The sequence below is a fragment of the Mchenga conophoros genome, linkage group LG12 (genome assembly GCF_057382185.1).
Source record: "Mchenga conophoros isolate Kocher_MC1m ecotype Shallow Benthic linkage group LG12, M_conophoros_male_GT1.1, whole genome shotgun sequence".
NCBI classification, from domain to species: Eukaryota; Metazoa; Chordata; class Actinopteri; order Cichliformes; family Cichlidae; genus Mchenga; species Mchenga conophoros.
In genome coordinates, this window is record NC_140537.1 from 3,347,644 (window position 1) to 3,373,096 (window position 25,453).

Consider the following 25,453-nt stretch of genomic DNA (forward strand, 5'->3'; position numbering starts at 1 on the left):
GCCCATGAACGATGGGAGCGCGCTCCCGACACTTCAGGTGAATGAGAGGGAAGCAGAGGAGCGGGATACACAGTTCAATGTGCGTGGCGTTAAAAAGAAACAATTAGGCAAAAATGAGCTACGTTACGTCGCTCGGGGTGCATGTTTGTATGACAGCATATCTACTCTTCGTGATGGGATGCGTTGCACAGAAAGTAAGTTGACATTTCTTTGCTGCAAAAATAAATCACACGTTCTTAGCTCTGTTTTGAGTGTCGTGCTCACTTGTGTAGAGAACCGAGCCGCGAACTCCGTTCGGAAAACGTGATATTCTACAGTTGTTCGCTTATTGGTAAACTCATTGACTCCGAGAGAGTTGAACCCAGCTACTATACGATAAAACAGGCGCCACCGTTCATTTCGGCACACGTCCGACGAGCAATTGCGTTAGCTACGTTTTCAATTTAAATGCAGTCCGCCTGTTACCATCAGCCTTTATTTTACCAACGTAACGAAGTTCTTACAGACGTCTCTGTGTGTAGGCGATAGCAAGAAGCAGTACGTAGTGTGAACTAAGTTTCAAAATATGGTAATGTAAACCTTTAAATGCCTTTGGTTGCATAACATTTCAGCAGAGTATATCAGAAGGGTACTCCGCTTCGAAGAACAAGCAAGCTTTTACTTTACGCTGGGGAGAAGTTTTGCAATTAGCATTGCCCCCTTAAATTTACAGCTTTTACTCTTAAAGTTCGCCTACGCCGTGCTTGCTAACAGGACGGGACATTAGCATGACCCTCACAGCGCGCCGCATCTCATTGTGAAAGCTGAGCAGGAGACAACTATTTAACATAAACAGGTTATCGGAATTACCCTGGGGTCAGTTCGTGGTTTGGCATTTTGTGTAACGAGGTTCTCAGTCGTTTAATGTATTATTTCTTAATTTATTTACTTGTTTTTACTTTTATTATATCACAATTTTCCACGTGGCTATATAGCAAAAATAACCCCTGTCACGTAATCGGTAGCCAGACTTTTAAACCTCCCCTCTCACTTCAGTTTGAGCTCCTCTCATGCACCTTTTCCATTCATGAAAAAGTGGCAAAAAAATCCGTCCTTATTCCTTCTTCCCTCCTCCTTTTTTTTTAACTCCAAATTTTGAGGCAGTTATATCCTTAAAGATTTTCAAAGAGTTGTTTTGATGGCAAGGGCATGTTTTTGATGTTACTGCACTTCAGAGTTGGAGAATGGCATGCAGTCCAAACTGCTGAAATGAGAACCACATTGGGAACATGTTAACCTTATGTGAAACTTCTCATACTCGGTGACTGTGACGTCCAAAGCTTTGCCTCTGACAGGAAAACTTCATGATCCAAAGGCTTGTCTGGTGTAGAGGAAAGCAAATGGGCAGGAGCTGCTTCTCTGGTCTCTGACATACCACAGAAGAAGGCAAAGGGTCACTAAAATGTCAGATTAGTGCCTGTGAGCGCTTAAGAGTTGATTGGTTGAGGTTTTGAAGTTGCACTGATGAAATTACCTGAGAGAAGTCAGAGGTGTTAAAGTGTATAAGAGGGAGATTTCTACACGTGACTGAGGAAAACAAGAGAACTGTTTATTTTCTCTTTTTTTAAATTTTTAAAGTGCATCATCCGCTCAGTCTTCTGATCCCTGATTCTTCTGTTTGCCATTTTTGTGTGATGCAGTATATTGTCCCCATTTTTGTAACAATGGCTGGTATCGTTATATAAAGGGTTACCTTCGGCACAGATCTCCTCAAACGCGATTGTCACATTGTCGGTCAGGAAAAGCTTTGTGGTTTCCATTTGTCAACAGTTGTCTAGTTCCACTGATGAAGAATGATGGCTGAGCAGCACAGTCCTCAGAGCTAGACAACAAAAGCCCACACTATATTGAATTGTCAGCGTCTCCAGCTTTAGTTCCTGTGTGCATAGGGTTCTCACTATCTTTGCAATTATCTGCCTGAAGTGGCACAGTAAATGATGGCTTTGTCCTCTGCTCCCCTTGTATTAAGTTGATTTTTTTCCAGAAGAGCATAAACAAGTTTGGAATTTATTCTATTGCCGTCAGACAAAAAAAAGGAAGCATGTGTTGCCCTGGTCGGTGTTTCAGAATGAGGGCAGAGTTATCTCTTTTCAGAATGAATAATGAACTCTCATATCTGATGAAGGATCTGCTCGGTCTGTGAACGGATTAACATGCCATAGTTTGTCAGTGATCTGCAGTTGGTAGAGATGAACTGATGAGCAGAGATGCAGATGGTGTAAAACCTGGATGATGTTTTAATTTGGTGCTGTCTGCTGGAATATTTAAACTAAGTTTCTGCTGGTGCTGCCTTCTGAGGGTTTTTTAAATTTATTTTTAAAGATCATCTGGTTTGTTTACTTTTGTTAAATCAGGTGCTTCGCTTCGTGACTATGAATATACTGCTCATATGACAGAGGCACACCTCTGAGTCAGATCAAGCTTTTTGGATAAACCTGGGATAAAAACATGCTTTTAGTACTAGTAGAGCTAAATCAATACATTTTAGAGCAGAAAGCTTTTCAGGGTTTGTCATAGCGAAGGGCTCTAATAGCTTTGTCAATATTTGCGACTGAGCACACTGGTTCAGGGATTATCAGTGATGTTGGAGATGATATTCAAAAATGATCTCTTCTGGCAATTCTGATGTTTTTAAACTTGGAAATATTGTTGCATCCTGACTGAATCCAATTTACTCTGTCAGCACAGCCTACAGCATTGGGCTTCTCATAGGGGTGCTGCCCAAACACTAATTATCAGTGATACATTGGCTCAATCTTATTCCAAAGTCTGGGAATGATTTCTCCAAACCAGTTGAAACCACTGTGAAGATAAGGTCATGATTCGCCACAGGGTTCCAAAGGTTTTAACAGCTACCACAGCAGCAGCACTTTTACCCCCCCCCCCCCTTTTTTTAGAGGAAATATGTTAATAGGTTTTACACCACAAACATGGAAAAGCCCACCCAGTCACATAGCTTTTAGAGAACCACAGCTGTAATAATTTACAGCACCCCACTTATCCATGTAGGCTACAGTGAATATCCAGTGATGGCTCTGTAAATACAAAGTTGATCAAACATGCATGAGCTCAAAGAGGTCTTTCATAAATGGCTCTTGATGCAAACTGTGATGAAAATGGGCTGAAGCGGCCAACAAGGGCAACCCCAGAAATGCCTGGATTTAATCAGACTGCCGTGCCAGTTACTTATAAAAACTCACCATTGGCTGAGCGTGCAGCCACTTAATCCCAGTAGGAGAGGCAGGGACACGAGGGGGATATGCGATAAGTCCTGGGCTGGAGTATCGGCACCTTTTCACAGTTGTGGAGAATTACTTCAAAGAGCTTTTTTTTCTGTCTGTGTAGACTGTCACAAAGAGGTTAAGATTCAGTTGATTGCAGTCTGTCCTTCTTATTCTGGGGTTCTTGCTACCTGGAGCTCTGAGTTTCTAAGCCTTGGAGTTTGTTTTCTTTATTCTGTGAATGCTGCAGTTTCCCTTAAGTCCTTATCTTTGGAAACTAGTGTAACTCTGGGGAATTCCTAGATGTTTGCTGAACTTTGAGTCAAAGTGGTTAAATTAAATTAGAGAGACTCATAATCTTGTTAGGTTTTTCTCATCCTCGTGAATTTTATGTTTTCTATTTCAGTAAAGCTTTTTTTTTTTTTTTTTTTTTTTCTTTTGGTTAAATTTGTTTTTTATGCAGCTGTGTCACTTTGTTTACCTGAATTTTTTATTTTTTTTGGTCTTCATACTTGTATCCCAGATACATCAAGTCCAGTCTATTTGAGAGGAGGTGAAGACATAATCCACGCATTTTTATTGGTTAAATATTTTTTTTATTCATACTGTTTACTGCATGGCAAAGTTTAGTTATGTTGATATTGATTCAGATTTGGTTCACAAGTGGAGTGTGATTTCAGTGCGTCCTGAGTGGGCTGCTGCAACCCAAGCACTAGCCTGCAAAGCAGTGTCACTTCTTCAGTAAACAGGGCTGGTGAGGATTCCTGCCCCCTTTTGAGGGGCCTGCCTGCCTGTTTATGAGCCAGTCCCAGGCTGTTTGTGCATGAGAGGCAGAGTGTGTGTGTTAACAGAACTTCAGCAGAAGCAGCTCGTGTTGCAGTTTTCACAGGGGTGTCGTCAGCCTGGGTGGTAAAACCAACCCCCCCCCCCCCCCCCCCCCCAAAAAAAAACAAAAACAAACAAACCAACAACCCCAAAACAAAACACTTTTTTTTTTTAAACTTTTTTTTTTTTAACAAAAGTAAAATATTATCAGACATAAGCTATGAAAGTATTTTATAGCTTCTACAATATAATGTACATATTTGGTATATTAATATGATAAACAGTAGTTTTTGTCATCAGTTTATATTTGCTGAAATTTGTAATAATATTACTACATGTGGTAATTGAAAGAGTTTCCACGGGACTCTGTGCAGTCGTGAAAAAACAAGTACACCCCATGATTCAATAGCTTATAGAATCTCCTTTAGCAACCATAATGAGAATTATTTGATTATTAATTATTATTATTATTATTAATGATTATTTTTTGTATGACTTTATCAGTCTGTCACATCATTGTAGAGGGCATCCGTTTTATGCACAGGTCCTGCCACAGCATTTGAAATTGATTGAGGTTTGGACTTTGCCTGGGCTATTACTACACCTTATTTATTGTTTTGGTACTTGTGTGCTTGTATTTTTTGGTTTTCTATTATTTCTTTCCTGTCTCAAACCTTCCAAACATGCTTTACTTGTTTTATTTTTTTCCCCAATTCTAAGGCCTTGAACTTTGACATGCTATTGAGCCCAGTAGAGTCTGAGGTGGTAGGTCTTTTTTTCCAGAGTATTGCATGGTCTGACCTTGGGAGGAGTTTGTTGGTAAGATGGATTGTGGTTTTGTGTAAACGCTCACCTGAACTCTCCTTAGTTCCTATGAAAGCAGTAAGGGTATATGCATAGAGTCCAGTAAATATGGTATATAAATCAGCTGCACAACATGAGCTAGTTAATTAGACAGTTAGTTTAATTAGACAAACTTGTCATGGCTGTCATGGAATAATTTTTTATTTTTGTTCTTCTTTGGTTTAAAAATCTGGTGATCCAAAGTGAAAACTGGAACAATACCATTTGCTTGGGGCCTCCCAGTAATGACAGCAGCTGGTCCAATATTTTACTGAACAAGTCATTTTAGACAATTATGTGCTCAGTTGGTCTACTTGTGTCCGGGGAAGCTGCTGTCAGTGGCATAACCAGCCTGCTCTTATGCCACGTACTTATTAGCATCACTTCATTAAAATATTATCCACATTCCCCATTTGTGGAGTGGTTCACCAAAACAGCAATGTGGCCCATTGTTTTGTCATGAGAAAAGGCATCCTTGAATAATTAGCGGCCTGCCAGTAGAGCGGCCTGTGATGTAACAGAACTGAGATGTTGGCATTATAAGAATGTCCCATTTCCATTAGACACCGTGGCACTTTGGGGCCCTTTCATGTGTAGTCTAGCATATACAACCCTGTGTCCAATGAAGATGGGACCTTGTACAAAATTTCAGTAAAAACACAGTGTGTGGATTTGCAAATCAGTATTCCCTGTTTTTTAATTTCAGAGATCCAAAGGCAACATGGCAAATATTCAAATTGAGAATTTTTATATTTTTGAGAAAGCTACACTCACTTTAATTTGAAGTTAGCAACAAAAACTTTGATATATGCACATGCTTTAAGGTGTTGCTATACATCCCAGCACGCTGATAAATAGGTTGGGACTGACTTTTTCTTTTCTTTTTTCTCTTCTCCTCCTTACATAATGGGCCTGGATTGGAGGCAGTCATTTGTAACACAGACTTTTACTTTGGAGACTTGTTATTTTTGTTGTTGTTGTAATTAGGAATAGATATCATTGAGATCTGTGATTCATGATTCCAATTATAGATAATGACTTTAATGGATGGAAGACTTACACAGCCTTTTGGGAAGGCCTACTTGTGACTGATAAGTAGCTTCTGTAGGAATTTGCCAGCGGTGTGGACTCGAGTCACATGACTTGGACTCGAGTCAGACTCGAGTCATTAATTTTATGACTTTAGACTTGACTTGAAAAAATGTTCTAAGACTTGTGACTTGACTTGGACTTTTACACCAATGACTTGGGACTTGAATTGGACTTGAACCGGTTTACTTGAAAAGACTTGATATTTTACCCCAAATATAAAATTTAACATGCATATTATATAGAGATTGAAAATGTGACGTCATTCACGGGTAGAACCGCAAAGGATTCTGGGAACTCGTGGCAAGCGGTACTAGCGCACGCAGGCTTTCAATTAAAATCAGTTACACAGCGATAAAAAGAAACACAAAAATGTCAAGAAGCCGTTGTATTATTAACTGCAATAGCCGGTCGCATGACAGCCACGGGAAGCCGACGGGTAAAGAGATCGGTTGTTATCGGATTACGTCGTTGAAGAGAAATTGTTCAAGCCATGTTTCCGAAGTAACAAAGACGCGACGGATGGCCTGGATTGCAGCCATTCAAAGATCAAATATAACGTCCCAGAACACTCCAGCTCACAGGTTAGTCTGCTCCAAGCATTTCCACAAAGGTCAGTGTTTTTTAGTAGTTAATACGTCATTTTCATAAAATAATTGGTGATATAGGTTACAAGCAAGTCTGGCGCTGAACAGAAATTGTCGCGCTATGCTCCTTTATTTATTGTGCATAAATAGTGAATTGTCCTGACACAATATTGTGTTTCGCTTCTGTTATTATGGTACATTGACAAAAACATATACTTTTATTCACAGGATAAAACAGGTTTTTTGTATCACTAATTGCCCAGTGTGATTACAGACTGCGGTAAAGTGAGCCGTCATTTGTGAGCCGCGGTCAAGCCAGCCGCCTCCTATCCGCGCGGTGATTACAGCATACAGTATTATTGTCACTGCTACATTTCTGTAATGAACCAGAAATTATTTCCACTACTAATTAATTACCGTTGAGCTCAAAGGTCCTATTAATAAACGGTTAAGGAATGTGTATTTATGACGACGATTTGTGAGACTGGTAAACTTATGATACGTACGATGGTCTTTCGTTCTACACGGTGCATTTCAAGGTCCTGCACCCATCCGTTGGTAAACTGTACCTGGGCTTGTTGCAGTGACCTGAAGTTACTAAACTTCATGAGTGTATGCACTCACTCCAAGAACCGTATAATTATAAATATGCATATAAATATGCTACGATGAGATAGCTGACTTCATCTAACTAGCAAATGTTGTCCAGGCTACGTTGGTGATGCAGTTTTTTTAATGTGTATGATATTTTTGTCATGCGATTTTAAAGCTGGTCCTACAAGCGCATCCAAGAATAACATGCAGCTTATCTCAGAACTGTCGGTGAAAATTATTCTTGGAGCTAGGTTTAATTGAGCTGCATTTTAAAGAGGTGCAATTTCACAATTTGTGTATATTTTCTAAGTTCACTATTTTGTCATGTGTTGAGAAAAACACAGATTTTAAAATTACATGGTCTAATATTTACATTTAGCATAACTGCAACATTATTTTTTCGTTTTTTTTTTTTTAAAGACTCGAAAGGACTTGAAATTCAAAGTTTCAGACTTGTGACTTGACTCGGACTTTTACACCAGTGACTTGAGACTCGACTCTGACTTGCCTGACATTACTTGAGACTTGACTTGAGACTTGAGGATAAAGACTTGAGACTTACTTGAGACTTGCAAAACAATGACTTGGTCCCACCTCTGGAATTTGCACTCAGTTTCACAGTCAGATCCACCCCTCATTCATGTCTGGTTTCAGAAAACTAAGAGCTATGGCCAAAAGGCCGTAGTAAAAAACTGTAAAGCCAAGTCTTTACAATAACACTCCACAAACTATGTTAATCTTTTACATGCAATCTGTGGCGTTAGTGCAATAGTTTCATTATCTCTGCATCAGAACACGGCGAAGAAATGGAGTAAAACAAAGATTTTGGCGCCAGTTCTTGATTGTGATGAGAACTGGTCATGATGTGATGATATTTTGTTAAAATAAGTGAGACCTTACTTGAAAAAGGGTTTAACCTCAGCAATGTTAAAGTTGCCAGGACTACCTAGGCTCAAATTATTTATTTAGAATTTTATGTTGTGAAAAAGCCTTAAATTGTGAAAGGGCAGGGCGATATGGCCAAATATATTTATCACGATATATATTTGAAAATTCGCGATAACGATATAACTGATGATATAATTGACGCGAGACAAAATACTTTACAACTCCTCAACTTTATTAGTGCAAAAAACCCCATCAATGTATTTTCACTTAAACAAGCAGCTGTTTTTATGCATTAAAGCTATATAAACATGTAACAGTGCAAATGCAAATTCCTCACTGACAGTTTAACCAAAAGGCATTTCCAGTGGAAACTGGCCGACATATCCTCAGCATAACCATGTGTAATATCCACAACACTTAAAAAGAGGTTATACACACAATACGGTAATATTATCACTCTGCGAGGCTCCGCCTACGGCAGCCGTAATGCTCCGACAATCCATCAAGCGGTGCGGCTTCGTAGCTTAGCAAAGTCGTACCAAAACATTTTTTTGACAGATTCTTGAGCGCCGTGTAGCACAGAAAATCGGTTCGGTAATAACGACGGCCCGCTAGCATGCTCTACCAAAAAATGTGCTTTGTTGTGTATCTGACGGACGAAAGCTAAACCAGTTCCACACCACTGAAGCTGCAGCATTTTTTACAAACCAGTTCTGGTTCATCCGTTTCATTCAACGATCCGCTTTCGCCCTTCTCATTCTCCGTCGCCGCCATGCTTTTTCCGCCATGTGCATATGAAAACAAAGGCACTGCGCATGCGCGTTTTACCCATATTCTATCACAAGATTTCATTTTCTTATCAATGCCTAACATCATACTGGTATTACCGTGAACGGTATGATATGGCCCAGCCCTGCTATTTACACCCAAATTTGTAGATGCAGTCACTCCAGAATGAAGCGAATTAGATGTCATAGTTGTAGCTAGAAAAAATCTGGGACGTGTTTCAATCTCAGTGACCTCGACCTCCAGGTCCGAGTTCAGAGTTTCTGAAAATCTTGCAATAACTTGAGAAGAAGGCGACGTAGGATTTTGAAATTGATACCACAGGTGTATCTTCTAATGGTACCATTGGCTGGAGGCGGTATTATCTTTCTCTTTGCCATGTTATGCACCCTTGTGGTGTTAAGTGCCGTCATTGCCCAACCTTGCTGCAAACCCCTAATCGGCTTACTCTCTCTAACTTCAGCAGGAATGGCATTTGGCCCGTTCAAATGTCATCCATGTAATTCTTTCCTCACATTAATCACATCACACACATCACATTAATTTCTACTAAGTGTGTAGGCTATCCAAACGTGTCATGCACTAATGTAGTTGCCTCAGAGTGTCAGGAGAAAATGATCAGAAAATGAGTAATGTCAGAAAGTTTTAAATACTAAGAGTGAGCAAAGATTTTGTATAATATGTCATTAGTATGCTACAAACACTGGTCTTTGGTGTCTTTGGCAATGCTATTACTGTTTGTAAAGTTAACTGTAATGTACTGCAGAAATCATATATTCCAAGTACTTTGATATAATGTGACAGACTGCTGAATGCCCACAAACATAAACGTTTGGCACTGAGCGAGATGGGTACTTAATGTGTGTTCCAGCGTAAGTTGATAGCAGAGGAAAGGGCAGATGTTAACTGCGTCTTTTTTTTGTCCTCGGGGATTTTTTTTAAATTAACATTTTGTTTATTTTCATCAATCTGGGTAGAAATGCCTCTTGAGATCATTGAAATACAATTTGAAAGCTGCTGCTGGCTAACGTGGATCATGTTAAGGTACTGTTATGTAACTCACTATTATGCAAAGTGGTGAGGTCATAGATAAGGGTAACTTAAGTCAATAATCATATAATACTCATGTAAAAAGTTCAAGAGTGTGAGTGCAGCTATGGACTTGCTAATTGTGAAATTTCTAGGATATGTTACCAAATGTCTAAACAGCTGAGAACAGTCGTATTTTCTTTAGTTATGAAGGCCGTGCTGCCCTAGCTGACCCCCCCCCCCCCATGTGTCTTTAATATGCTGTGGCCTGCCTATGAGACTATATTGGCGATAATGTTTTTAGTTTCATCCTGATGACCTGAGGGTTGAGTGAGTGGTTCACTTTTCCAGTCAAAATTACATGCAGGTTTTACCAATTTAAATGAACTAACTGCAGAATGCTGGATGGGGGTGGATCACTCCTGTAGCAATCAGAGTTTAGCTTTCTCATGTCCCCGATCTAGGTTGCACAGCTCCCATGTGAACTATAATCTCAAAGAGATCTAGTACACTTCCAGCCCAGTCTAGAGCACAAACGTCGCCTGTGGTTGTTGGTTTGTTACCTGTCTGGAAAGAAGGATAGCCAGACTAGGGCTTTTTGACAGGCCACAACAGGAAAGACCAACAGGAAAGCTCATAAACACTCAGCCCCCCTACAAAGGTCTGCTTCTCAGCTGCTTGGCCCAACCAACTGTGCATCTGCCTCTCCTTAGGGCAAAGGTCCCCCTTATACCAGTGAACACCTGGGAAGAATTATAGCCAGCATGTTTAAAGAAATACCCCAGTCCCCTTCCCCAAGGTTACCCAGGTGAAACCTATGCTTTGATGTAAAGGAGGAACAGCAGAGTTGAATAGTTCACTGAAGAAGGAAGCGTTTTGACTGCTCGACCTGAGTAGAAACGCGCTATATACAGATGTGGTCAGAAATTAACATGCACTCCTGGACATGAACGTCATGGTAATTTGGGGCTTTTAAGAGTTGTTTTAACCGTTCTTTTTCCAGGGCAGAGTGACTGTATAGCATACAGCATATAAGTTAAAAAAAAAAACTTTTAACAGGCTCAAATATATCATACCCTCAAATCTTTTAATATTTGGTGCTGAAGGTTGTATGATATATTTTAATTTGATAAGCTCAAAGCCTATTATCGTCTTGTTAGCGACCATGATTGACTATAACTGGTAGTTTCTCTTTGCCATCATGAAGTATTTGTTTGACAGCACTTATTGGTTTGACCAATTTTCAGAACATTGAGAAAGTTCAGCAAACTCATTGAATAATAAGAAGGAAAATTGTAGATTGATGCAGGTTTACAGGTTGGGAAGGTCTTATGGAGCTAGCAACAACAGATTATTGTAAATATGTGCATATAAGTACTGTTCTTGTGATTAATTTCCTAGTCAGCTAAATGAGGTAAAAAAAAAAGTAATAACCAATCAGTCTGTAACTAAGGAACAATCAGATATCAAGTTAAATATGAGCGCCGTTTAATGGATGGTGTCAAAAACTACACAAGGCCATTTGAAAGCATTAATCACATTCTTGAAGAATGAATTATACTTTAAAAGCTGCTCAACAGTGTGGTAACATGCATTATACAAACATTCAAAGAAGGGGACCCCCCACTTAAACTGATGTTAAATATGATATTTACATATTTTTAAAACATAATTATCTGAAAAACGAGTAAATTGCAGCTGAATTGGGACGCATTCTGGAGAATTCTATAGTCAGACAAGACAAAGATTGAGCTATTTGACCACAGCGTCAAGAGGTATGTTTAGAGGAGTAAATATAAATTTGTAAATCTAAGAACTCCAGCTGTCAAGCATGGTGGTGGCAGCCTCATGTTCCGGTGTTGATGCATTATACAAAGCGCATGGAATAATGAAGAACGAGGATTAACTCCAGATTCTTCAACTTCACCTCAAATCAGCTAGAGAGTTGAATATTGGACACATTTGGGTATTCAAATAGGACAGTAATCCCAAAACACACATTAAAACTGGTTTTGGAAGCGATAAAGCAAGGTAACATTAAACCTACCTGCCTTACCAAAGCTCCAGCCTCAACCCTTTTAACATTTGTGTACTATGCTTAATCGTTTGGTCTCTGCCAGGACAAGAACAAGCCCGACTCGCAGTCTCTCCAATTCATCCCTAAGGTGTTCTGTTGGGTTGAGCTCAGGATTCTGAGCAGGCCATGTTCTCACAAGTTCTCCAAACCAGACTCACCTATGTTTTTATGGACCTTGCTTTGTGCAATGGTCATGCAGTCATGGTAGAACAAGAAGGGCCATACCCAACCTGTTCCCACAAAGCTGGGAGCATGAAATGGGCAACGGAGCTCCTGAGAGAGACCCATTCTTTCGCAAATGTTTGTAGAAGCAGTCTGCATGCCCAGGTGCTTGGTTTTATTCACCCGTAGCCATGAACATATGAATTGAATGATTTGGATCAATGAGTGTTTACTTTGTTTTACCCTGGGGGGAAAAACAGTTGAAAGAAAAAGGTAACAGCCCTTCTGTACAAGAAGGTTAGACAGAGTTAGACAAAACAACGATTCAGCTATTTGACCACAGTGCCAGGAGGTGTGTTTGGAGGAGTCAAGGTGGGGCTTGGCATTCATGCACATGAGCATATGTAAACTTCTGAATACAGCTGCAAGTCCCAGTCCATTTTACCATTTCAAATTGGTTTTGTTATGCAATTAACCACAAGTGACGTTTGTTGTTTGACTTAGTGGTACATGTTGACACAGACAGAAAATGTAATCAGTAAATTTCAGAATTAGACGGTGTAATGTATCACTAGTTAGCAATGAAATGCCAAAGAATAACAAAAATGCAAGTACTGGTGGGACATTGGGTTTTGCTTTTGTGCTTAACCTTTTGAGTTGCGTCCTGTTTATCTAAGGTCTTAGAAAGGGTGTCAATGTCTGAAATTAAAAAATGCAAGACTTTTTAGATCTACTTTAAAAGCAGATTTTGATATATGACACAACTAATTAAATAATTCCTGTTGCAGGTGTATTTTGACTGTGGTGCCAGGGTGGATGTGGTAGATGTTCAAGGCCTAATTCTATCTCCTGGCTTCCCATACAACTACTCCTCTGGGACACACTGCGTCTGGCAGTTTGTTGTACCTATTGATTACCAGCTTATTCTGGAGATATTTGACTTTGATGTTTTTGAAAGTCATGACTCAGAATCCAAGTTCTCTGCTTCTAAATTTGATGAAGAAGATGCAGAGGATGGGGCAACTCTCGCCCCTGGCACCTTAGGGGCTGATGAAACCTCTTCAGTGGCTAAAGATCCTGTGGTTCAGAGTGTAGGTGATGGCTCAAAGACTCAGCAATCTTTCCAAGATGGTGAGGTGAAGCAAATAGTTGTCCAAGAACAGTCTACAAAAATGGAGATTACCAAAGTCTCGAATTCTGCCAAAAGATCTGCAGATGCTGCCTCTAGCCTATCTTTGCCACCTCCTTCCACTCTCCTCCTCCTACCTGACGCTGTGCCTCCTGGGGACAAAGCCATCAACTCTGCCTCCTCATATCACCTAAGGGGAGATGCCAACCCTAGTACTAACCCGACCACAGTTGTGGATGAGACCACCATTTCTTCACCACACTCCACCAACAGTCTAAGTGTAAGCCCTGAAACCCAGCAGTCTGTCCTTGACGCCTGCCCCCACGATGTCCTCTACATCTCAGACCTCATCACCTTCTCCTCTAGGTTTTGTGGGTCTAACCGGCCTCCTAGCAGCCAGCTGGTGTTTGGCTCAAGCCAGGAAATGGTGGAGGTCATCATGGAACTGATCACTACCACCCACTGGGGACGTGGTTTTGCTCTTCTATTCCACTACCAGAACCTGACCGAGCCACAAGGAGACCTCCATGCCACAGCTTATACTGCCAATAAGCTAGACACACTGCTGGCTGCAGTGAGTGGAGCTGCTTTCTTCGCTATGATACTTACAAGTGCCCACTGCATCATTTTCAGGTAATAGAAGTGTTAACTTTATTATATTAAAGGCATTACATTTTGGAAACAGCACCACCTTAATCCAATACAGCACTGTGCACTGAAATGATACTTGACTTACAGTCCATTTTTATAGTTTTCTTGACTGTGAGAGCTTTACGATGTTAAAAGGATCAGGCTGGTGCTTTGCTACCTGAAGATGGGATAGAAATGTTTGTTTGTTTAAAGCTTTTATTTTTTATTTTTTTGACTAAATATTCATTCAAAGTTCCAACATCTCACAATAGAGAGAGAGAGATGGATATGGTACAGTGTTTATCAAATGAATTAGAGCACCACCCAATGAAACATTTATGCCACAGCTGCCCTGAATAACAGCACTGGTAGTTACCAACATCATGACCAACAACAAAATCATGTTGTTGGTAGTGCATGCATGTTATCATTCTGTGTAAAAACAGGACGAGGTTTTGAGTGAATTCTGGTAAAGCTTCAGTGGGAATCATGGTAACAATTCATTAAAGTTTGGTTTGCATTGATCAAGGTGTTCAAGGTCAACTTAGTGATTTTATTGGTCAAAAATTGACACAAAGCCTTAGAACGTAAACTATGATTCTTACAAGTGTAGTGTGTATTATCAACACATAAAAAGTATAGAGTATGTTTAAAAATATGTCATATTTGACCTCTGACCTGAAGGTCAAAGTGATAGTAATGCTATATAGAGCTATTTAAAACTATATTTCTTACTGTCATTGTTTCTATTGACAACATATAGGGAATGACGCATGAGGATTCTAAATATCATGTTACTTTGGACCTCTGACAACCTTTTTTTTTTCTTTTCTTCTTAACTCCACAACAAGCTTCCTAAAGTACATTTAAGAAGAACAAAGACAACAAAATGCAACACTGTTCCCTTAAAAGTAACTATTGAGCTGCTTCGGCGAAGGTTTGTGTTTTGTTTCTGTAACAGTTAATCTATCAATATGCACAAGCTCTTGCTTTTATCCATGAATTTCACAATTTAAAGTTTTATAAAAAAAAGATGGAAAAAAATCTAAGATTATGATTTTTCATTTTTATAATGTTTTTCATTAAAATGTCAGTTATTTACTTAAATTTCTGAACAAACATTAGTTTTAGAGGTTGGATGTTATGCTTCATTATTTTTGGGCTTTTCAGAAAAGTTCACAGTACTGGCTCAAATGTAGGTATAACAACCTGAATTCAGTTTTCCTATTTACCTAATTTTTTAGTTGTTTTTTTCTTATTCTTTTTTCCCCATATTTTCTATTAAAAGAGTGTAGAACCTGAAGAGTTGGGGTTTAATCATCTTTCGCTCAGGTTTGTAAGGTCACACTGCAATTTTTTTTGTGCTTACATGTTTGTTTTTTCCTAGAGGTTACCGTTAGATGTTAATTGTGTTCGCTAATAATCTGATCTTTTGTGTAGCTACACCACCAAGTTCCAGTTTAAGGGAAATGTCTAACACACATATTTAATTGATTTACAGAACAAAGGCTTTTCAGTAATCCCATCCCTTTTGTGTATTCCTTCTATCAAGTTCTCATCTGTCCAGTTTTGGTTAAAGACCAAAAACCATCCAAAAAATGATGCATTACCCTTCAGCCGTAGCTAAACTGTGGCTAACAGTGCCTAGCATGTGCTAGCATGCTACACTAACATAAGCATGGCAAGTTAGTGCTCTCACTATGGGCATATCAGCTTATTATTATTACTATTATTTAAAAAAAACAAAACAATGAGTGTACATATTTCTAGATCAGAGTCAAACACATGGCCTTTTATTCATTCCTGAATACACTCGCCCATACACCCACAAGTTAGGAGAACAAAAGGCCACAGATAATGGGCAAAGGGTTAAAGAGAAGCCAACCTATAGAGACTAGTTTTCTGTAGTCTTTTAAAAGAAACCACAGATTCTGCTGACCTAAAAGGCGGTCCCAGCATTTGGGCGCTACAACCTCAAAAGCATGATCCTTTTTTTTTTTTTTTTTTTGTGAATAGCTAGTGAAAGAGTTACAAGACAAGTTAGAGACATTTTTGCATTAAGGTAAAAACCCTGCTTTTGTTAGAATTAAACCTTCCAAATTCTGGTGATTTTACAGGTAATCTCTCCTCAGATATAAAGGAGCCGGGATGACATATTCACACGCACACACACTTATATACACATAGACTAATACCCTCACACCTACACAGTCATGACATTGTTATGTTGACTCAGCTGGAAGTCTCAGTCCCTGATGTGGTCACCCTCTGTGATTAGTTGGGTTTGGCTGCAACTGTGCGGCTTTCTTGATGTGAAGCATTCTCACCATAGACAGCAGGGCATTCAAGGTACAGCACCTGGCATCAATTCCACGGCACAAAAACACAGAGGCTGCATGAAAGTGAATGGGCGGAGAAAATGGGAACAAGGGACAACGAGGAGAGGTAAAACTCAGTTGAGTCAGTCAAAAGGTGTAGTTTACAAGTTGTTCCCTCTCCATCCCAGGGGACAATGAACACAAACTGGAGGGTTAAGTTTGGAGGTTTGTAATACTATCTGTTCTGACAAGCAGACTGGTTTAGCTTACTGGTCCAGATAGATTCAGAATTTAGAAATGTTTGGATATGTGCCCGTCTCAGTGTTGAGCTTTCAATGAGAAACCGTTAGATATGATTGGTGTTGATTTCAAATGTAGCTCAGTTTCTCCAACTCATCCGTTAGGCACAAATACCCTTGCGTTCTCACTGTTAATGACAGGGAAATTAGTAACACATGTTCAATAAAATCAAAGAGTAATTAGCAAAAACAAAAACACAAGTCATTCAGAAGCCAGGAAATGCATTGCCACAAAACATCAAGCTCACAGAAACCCACAGTAGCAGTTTTTTTTCTATTTCAGTTGTTCCCTATTAACTTAAACAAGTTCACAGAAACCATTTGAAACCAACTAGCCTGGCGAGTCAGGCGGGATTGTGCAAGTTTAATGCAGCAGTGAGGGTAACTCCCAAGATCCCCTGTTGTCAGAAAACAGCCCAAGGTGCATGAGAGTCACAGCAGGGGTTGCCCTGAGTTGGTAGCTGGATATGAACTCATTCAGCTGAGAGCCATTTTTAATAAAAGGGTACTTGCTCAAATATTCCTGGATGCTTCAGTTCTTCACGTGAACGTTAAGAACATGAGAAGTCAAATAATAACATCAGACGGATATGTTAGACCCTGATAAACAGGCGAGTGGTTTGAAGACTTTAATACTAATATCCACATTAATACCTGTGGAGAAGCATATCTAGCTAGATCTGCTGCTGATAGCAGCTACAGTGTTCACATCAGAGCGCTGCATGGGGTCAGAATTCACATATACTTGAAATGAGCATCAGCACTGACAAATTTAAAATCCCCAGAGGAAGAGTGTAATTTATAGCAAAGACGGCTCAGCAACAACCACCCCGTGAACCGTTAAAGCAGACTGGAGCGTATGTGTCACGGCCCCATCCTTCCACACGGTAACACAGCAATTACTGAGTGGAAATAGCTCCGGGATTGAGGCGGCTAGTGTTATCAGAAAGCTCTCATATCAATTCAGTTTTATGTGGTGGTGTCAATTTGAACATTTGTGGTCGAAATTACAAACCCCCAGAGGAGTTTTTTATTTTTGAGAAAACACTGCTCAGAGTGGGGAAACAACTGAGGTCAGCCGTAAAATTTGAATATCAGATGTGTCTTTTAATATAAATTGAATTGCTGTGGTATTTCCTTTCTTTTTTCCAGACCCAAACTGTGTCCAAAAAGGGCCAGCTCCTGCGCATCCAGCAACTCTGAGGTACAGATATTACTGCCGTTAAGTGTAAAAAGTGATTATCTTCCCAGAAGGTGTTGGCTTTTTGACATACTTGGACAAGTAAACATGCGATCTTTTTTTAAACGACACCTAAATATGTGTTCAGACAAGGGAGACATAAATGGCATTTTGCCGTTATATTTATAGTTTGAATAATATAAATGACAATGTATTCACATTAGGAAAAAAATAAGGTACAATCCTACATTTATTGCACCTTTTTAAATCCATAAAATTGGAATAGTTTTTACAGATTGGTTTCAAAGATCCTCAAGAGTGCTTGAGGATAATCTGAGGATGTGTGTGAAGCTTGTAGTTGAACCGAAAGGTTTAAGGTCAACAGAACGAGGACACTAAGCACACTTATTAAATCGACAAATTAGTTCTTTTTTAGTAAATTTTCCTTTTACTGAAAAAGAAGAAATGGAGCATCATGGAGTCACACTGTTTAAACCTAGATTTGAATTTTGTAGATTGTGCTGTACATGCACGAAAACCATCACATTTCATGCAGCGCAGGAAATTTGGATGGTGACGATTAAAAGTGTGAAAATTGCCCAGAAGAAGGGAAGCTCTTGAAACGAAATATTCACTAGGAAAAGTAGGAGGCACTTCACATCTCTGTGAGAGGCTTGTGTCCTAACAGTGTATTCATGCTACCAACAAAACACACTGGAGGCTTAAACTAAAGTTTTAGCTGTGATGTAGCTTTGCATGTTGCAAGGAGTCAAAAACGTGGAATAAGAAGACGGTATTTCTAGGATGATATTAACTTTGTTTCACTTCGGCCGGGGTGTAATGCTCAACTCTGACAGTCTATTGGGATAGTACAAACACAGTATGGTGATAGTGGAGTAAGAGGGACAGCAGTTACCAGCAAAATGCCAACAATAAATGTAATTATTGATATTGGTGTTTAGGGCTGTGCGATATGACCAAAATCTCATATCCCGATATTAAGACATCTATCATCTGATAACGATATAAATCACAAAAATGTAACATATTCTGTGAATCTCAGGCAGCTCGACTTGCGTGAAGTGTTTCCAGCTGTGCGTCATGTAGCTGGAGTCGAGTGTTTTAACGATGCATGAAATGATACATTTTTAGACATAAGTTTTCTTTGTATTTATTACACGGCGTGCTGCGGGGAAAAGCCTGTTCTAACGTTTGAGTCTAAGGTTTATTTTTTAGCACCCGACGGCTCTTTTTTTGCTTCTCATCCGTAAATAATCTGCTCTTTCACGTGATTCAGTTTATTTTGAAAAGTCTCAACAGGATCTTGAGCTTTATTGTGAAAGGTTTATGTGGAACAAGCGGACACGCGGTGGTTTTACCGTCGTTGTTGCTAACGACAACGCATAAAAACAAACGCTTCTGTCTGTAGTGTGGTTATATTAAATATAAGAGAAAGAGAGAACTTTAATAAATTAATAAAGCCACTACAGTGACCATCAAAATAATGAAAAAATATTGCCGTAAACAGTTTATTTATGAAACAAACGATAGCGTAAAATGAAACGACAGACATTTTTATATCGTCATCCGATACATATCATTATCGAACAGCCCTATTGGTCTTTATTATTTAGAACACAGGTACTATTATATTGTGTAATCATAATTTAAACAAGTACTGGTGTCCGGCAGCCTCGCCTCTGTCAGTGCGCCCCAGGGTGGCTGTGGCTACAATGTAGCTGCCATCACCAGTGTGTGAATGTGTGCGTGAATGGGTGGATGACTGAGTGTATAAAGCGCTTTGGGGTCCTTAGGGACTAGGAAAGCACTTTACAAATACAGGCCATTTTACCCAAATAAAAAATGATTTGACTAAAAGCTTATTATTATATTTGAACTATGTAAATATTAATTATAACACTGGTCCACAAAATGTCCTAAATGATGATTAAAAACAATACTAATAATACAGATCTGAGATCATAAATTCATCTCTATTAAATTAAGGAATTTCTGTTTGAGTCATTTGTCTTTTCGTTTCTCCAACCGTTCACACCGTCTACTTCAAACCTGTCTGATGTCTTGACGAGGATCACATGTAGTGTTGAATTTGAGGTCTGTTGGTTGAACTGTGATCTCACATTTGAGGTTTTTTTTTTTCCTGTCGCTAGGCAATCAATGGGAGGAACCTGAGGCATTAACATTACAAGAAAATGTCTAATGTTTCAAGACTCGCAGATTCTTGATTCTTCCATGACGTCTATGACAACACGGAGCAGTTAATCAAAGAGGGGAGAAAAACAAATCTTTTCATTGTGGAGACGAGGGGAGCAACAGGGAGTGAAAACGCAAACAAAACAATGCTTTTAAAAAAAGAAGTCAGTCCACGAGCTTATAATGTGAAAGCTTCCCGCACAGACGAGCGTGTCAAGTAAGAACCATCTTTGCTGGAAACCGACATCAAGCTCACAGGACGGGCTGACCCAAACTCTAGCCTGGAGACTGGAGTAACTCCCACTCCAAAACTGATGTCTCCACCACTTAGGGTGCTAATCTGTGATCCTTGTATGGATTCTTAAAGGATGTGATTAGAGAACTTCACCAGTGGACTTGGAAAGCTGTGAAATTTGCTTTCCCACAGTCTATAAAGAGACCTTCAAAACCAAAGGTGGACCAACTGGCACCATACCACTGTTTCATAAATCCGTCATTTAAGCTACATGTAAAAGAAGCTGTTAAAAGTTTGAATTTAACTGAATGTACTGAAACTGACCAAAAGGCAGAGGGACACCAGACCATGAAACTGCTGCTGGGTGAACAAATAGTTCTGCATTACTGGCAGCTCCTCTGCAGATAAACTTACAGTGTTATGTTGTAGGTGCCGGAGGGAGTCCAGAACACCGTGGCTGAGGTCAGTGAGCTGCAGCCGATTGCTGAGAATCAGGCCAACCAGGAGGCGACCATAGAGCAGGACAACAACAACCTGCCACACACAGGTTGAGAGGACACACACCTGCACATACATTGATGCCCTCCCCCCAGTGAACAGCCTAGTTCACTGGAATGCTTATGCTGGCCATTTAATAAATAAATAAATTGCATTCATACTCAGAATTAAACTGTGTAATAGTCTTACAAGGAATGCACTGAGAGGCATTGTGGCAAGCCCAAAGACTATGAATAGCACGTTACTGTGGATGTCATTTATAAATCATTTCGATTTATAGCTGCATAGCATGCTTGAACATTTGATGAGGATCATTTCAGGAATGACAATGATACTTCCGAGAATATAAATCTGTCATTAATTCATTTCCTGGGAAAGTGCTGATAAAGTTTAAGTGCACTAATTTAAAAGTGAAGACTTGGGGTTTGAGAAGAGGCTTGTGTTTTTATTGCTGTCATTTTTTTGTTAAGATTAATTGTGCGTTAAGCAGCATGCAATTGACTATCTCTGCTTGGCTCTCTTTTATATGTGTGTTTTGCTATGATGGTTATCTGTGCTCATGCCAACCACAAGCTGCTTTAATGTTTTCCAAACAAAAAGCTGCTGTCTCTGGAAAAGGAAACGGGGAAACTCTTTCTTGTTTTACAATTTTCCCAGCGGGCTTTTGTGAAATGGGTTTAAAAACTATAAATGTTGTAAAATATTAGATTAAAACGATGAGAAAGACTCTGTCGAGTTTTGAGTGGAAAGTAAAATTGCATTAGTTTTGGAGCAGCCCACAGGCTGCATCCTGGAACAGTCCAAAGATTTCTCTCGCGCTCTCAGTGGGACTGAACCCAGGCTCAGAGATTTGTGGGTTGTGGCATTTAACCCACAAAGCAGCCTGGGAGTAGTTTGATCAGCAGGGGAGTGCAGGCCCCTCTCTATGTGTTCCGGTCACAGACAAAACACACAGCTTACAAACAATGACTGAGTTAAGGTTAGCCTCCTCTGAATGTTGCTTCATTTGACCATTTTGAGTTACAGTACACAAATCATCAGTAGCAAAAGGTCCTTGAAGAATGATGTAGCAAGAAACCCATGTGGAGCGCTGGGCTAAGTGTAATGTCAGCAGCGAGAACTGTCTAAACTTGTCTTTGTGTTTCTGCAGTCACTGCTAGTGGCGATGTATCTCACAGTGCAGATGTGGACCTCTCCTGCAGCGGTTTGACTGAGCTTGACCTTGGTGCCGATGAAGTTTTCATTGTGTCCTCAGGCCCGAGTGGCCTCCCCCCCTCACCTCACACGGTAACATCTTGTTTCACACCAGTGAATTTCACCAGATAGTCATAGTAGAAAAAAGGTACAGGTTTTAGCAGGTCTTAAATTTGTGTAAATGCAGCCCCAAATGAACTACATATAACCTATTAACACACAAGTAAGCCAAAATGAAGAAGCAGTGTTTTAAAAATGAAGGACACTCTTACTGCTTCCATGGAATTAAGGAATACGAGCAGTAGTTTGGTGGTCTGGAGCATTAAGGTGTGTGATGCCAAGGAGGAAAAACATCATCAGTGACCTTAAAGAAGCAAATGTTACTGCCCATCAATCTGGGAAGGATTATGAGGCTATTTCCAAACAATTATTAAAGTCAACTGTTCAGTGAGAAAGACTATTGGACAGAATCTTTCCGGGTTTAGCCATCCGAGCAAGTTCACCCAAAGATGAGATTGTACAGTGATCAGAAAAATTGCAATAACCCCAAGAGCTGCATGTCTCACTCTATAGTTAACATGTTAAAGTTCATGACCGTACACTTAGAAAAAGACTGGACAAGTATGACTTAATTGGAAGTGTTGCCAGAAGAAAATCTTTAACTCTGCAATAGCCGAGACTGCTGGGGCTTCCCATGATGCACGAGTGTTTCTTCTTCACTCTGCGTGCTACACACCTAATCATTGGTTATTATTAATCTCTGGCTCTCCTCCACAGTATGTCTTTTGTCCGGTCTCCCTCTCCTCACCTCCATCCGATCTCATCAGATGGCTGCCCCTCTCTGAGCCTGGTTCTGCTGGAGGTTTCTTCCTGTTAAAAGGGAGCTTTTTCTTTCCACTATCGCCAAGTGCTTGCTCGCAGAGGGCCATCTGATTGTTGGACTTTTCCCTGTGTTATTGTAGGGTCTTTACCATAATGTATAAAGAGCCTTGAGGCGACTGTTGTTGTGATTTGGCGGTGTGTGTATATAAGTGAAACTGAATTGAATTCAAAAGAACATGGCAGCACAGTGTCGGTTTGCAAATTTGCGTCTGAACGAACCACAAGATTTGTGGAAGAATGTCCTTTAGACAGATGAGACCAAAGTGAAGACGTTTGGCTGTAAGGACAGAACCACATTTGGTGAAAACCAAACACATCAGCACAAACACCTCATGCCAGCTGTCAGCACGATGGTGGACGGGCGATGATTTGGGCTTGTTTTGCAGCTACAGGGCACCTTGCAGTCAACTGTTAGCTCCTCTGTAGGCCATCTGTCTGACCTCTCAAGCTTGGCCCAGATTGTGTCATGCAACAGGACAAAGATCCCAAGCATGCTTGATGAAATGTACCAAATCTGATGACCGCTTATTGTCAAACCCATCGTTTTTGTTTATGTGAATTAGGTGTAAAACTAATTCCCATCCATTTAATTTAACATGCTACTGACATGGCTCTGGGGGAAAAACAAATGATGTGGATGTAGTCTTATATCATAGAGTGGAAAGTGAAATTGTGTGTTCAATCTCAAGGTCACACTCTGCGTGGGTGATCTTGTTGCTTTGAGGAAATGATCCCTGAATCAGTGAACATCAGAGGTGGCGGGGCATTCAGTGCTTTGAACTGACCTAGTGTTGCAATGGCAAAAGATAGGACATGTGTTGGGGAAGCAATAGTTCAATCAGGCATTTTTTTCTTGCTGCTCTTTTGTATTCTCAGAATAAGAGTTGGCATAAAACAGCTTTGGCAGCTTTTTGAAGGGCTGGCAAGCTTTTCTGCAGCCTAGGCTAATGGAGTATTATCTTCCGAGCCAGATTCCCAGCTCCAATTGTTTGTGTGTTGGTGTGTGTCATGCACGCTTTGACACACAGTGTGTGTGGTCTGCCTGTGTGTGTCCTCGGTGCATGTAAATACGGTTTAGAAAATGTTGCAAAATTCATCTTCTCGGTGTCAGTGCCAGGTACGCTTCCAGGTTGGCGTGGTACTTCCTGTGTTACACACGATGCCCTGAGCCGTAAACCCCCTTTTGATAAATTTTCGCTGCAAAAGACCCTTTCCGAGAAGAGCTTCAATTTAGCAGTACAGCGATGAGAAGATTGGAAAACGTTGCTGTAGGCAGGGCTGATGAGATCAAGGCAGAGAAAGTCTGGATCAAAACGGTCTGGTACATTCCTCGCCGTCTGAAAATCAACAGACTTTATTCGGCTTGTTCCATTTTCTAGGGAGTACGTCAAACTTTTCCAAATATCCCTAAATGGTCCCCAGTCTCACCTTTGGAACTACAGTGTATAAGTGCACTGAGTTCTTGCCTCATCTTTCAAGACTAAAAGTTCCTATTGTGTTCTCAGGCTTTGGCGTGGAAAAGAACATTTTATATAAACCCCTAGCTAATTCTTGTCTAGACAAAGCTAGCTGCTAGTGACTCTGAGGGACGGATTATCGCTCTCTGATGAGTGCAACTCCCAAGACATTATAAAGCGATCTCCACACATCCAGGTTGTCGATATTTAGCCTCTTAAGCTCAAGTGAAATGACCTATATGAGGCTCTGACTCCTAAAATGCTTCTTTGTTTTGGTCCCGGAGTGTAAACGACCCACAGTAATAGCTGTGCTTCAGCAATACCACAGATGTCTCTAAAATTGTTCCAAAGCCTGCGCTGTTCTCTCGACAGTTTTAATATACTTAATAATGATGAGATTTGTACGTGAGCCACACATGCTCAGCTGGCTGGCTGTGTGACAGAGCTAGGCTAATCAGAACACTTCCTTTGTTAATCCGTTAATGTGGTACACAGGAAAGTCTGTGGGGAGATATTCAGGTGAGGAGGAAATGCAGCAGGTGCAACCAGCAGACAGTTGTTCCTAATGTTCACACCTGAGGGAATACATTGTTGCACAGAGATGCTATTTGCTGATTTGGCAGCAGTTTAAGTGCAGCACAGTAGAGAATACTTTGTTTGTTTGAGATTTAACTATTTGGTTTTCTGCTCTTACAATATTCCTACTGGTGTCTTAATTTGGTTATTACATATACACATCTGCTGCACTCTCCTTGGTGCCTGAATATTTTTTTCCTCCTCTTCTTTCGTGATGAGGTAGTGCTTCTGTTTTTGACCCATGCTTGACTCAGTAAAAGCTGCCTAAGATATTAAAGATTGTAGCTGCATTTTTCCTATCATGTGATGTTTTCACTTGCATGTAGCTTCTTATACTTTGCTACGTGTATCTTTCAGCAGCGGGAGAGGTTTCTGCGACACAGTGACACTGGTCCTGTAGGCGATTGGCCGTCACCACTAGAATCCTCCACCTCACCTGGATCCAGATCAGTCAAGGATGGCAACGGCTGTGCCAGGCCGAGGGCGTGGAGTGTCCGCACCTTCCAGGACTTCCTCCCTCCTTTGCCACAGCTTCATAAGAAGTGGTGCAGCTGGAACTCCACCAGTCCCTTCACCAAGCTGGTGGACAGCGTCAGTACTACAATCATTACATACAAAATAAAATGAAGCTACTTGAATGGTCAGATTCTACCAACAGACTACGTAAAATATGATTTGGATGAACTGACCCTTGAAGAATG

The 25,453-nt window shown here is 40.3% G+C and overlaps 1 protein-coding gene across 3 annotated transcripts in view; it reads left to right on the forward strand.

Annotated features, from left to right (window-relative positions):
- The window catches only part of LOC146561901 (uncharacterized), a 26,820-nt gene continuing 1,367 nt past the window's right edge, over window positions 1-25,453 (forward strand). The window contains exons 1-6 of one of the 3 annotated variants that reach the window (XM_085293327.1): window positions 1-194; window positions 12,929-13,902; window positions 17,669-17,720; window positions 20,575-20,692; window positions 21,794-21,930; window positions 25,110-25,343. In XM_085293327.1, the coding sequence (XP_085149453.1) occupies window positions 114-194; window positions 12,929-13,902; window positions 17,669-17,720; window positions 20,575-20,692; window positions 21,794-21,930; window positions 25,110-25,343 (1,596 nt within the window). In that variant the 5' untranslated portion in view covers window positions 1-113. Of the gene's footprint in view, window positions 195-490; window positions 569-12,928; window positions 13,903-17,668; window positions 17,721-20,574; window positions 20,693-21,793; window positions 21,931-25,109; window positions 25,344-25,453 lie in introns of those variants that run through there. The other 2 variants (XM_085293328.1, XM_085293329.1) reach the window with 2 other exon arrangements.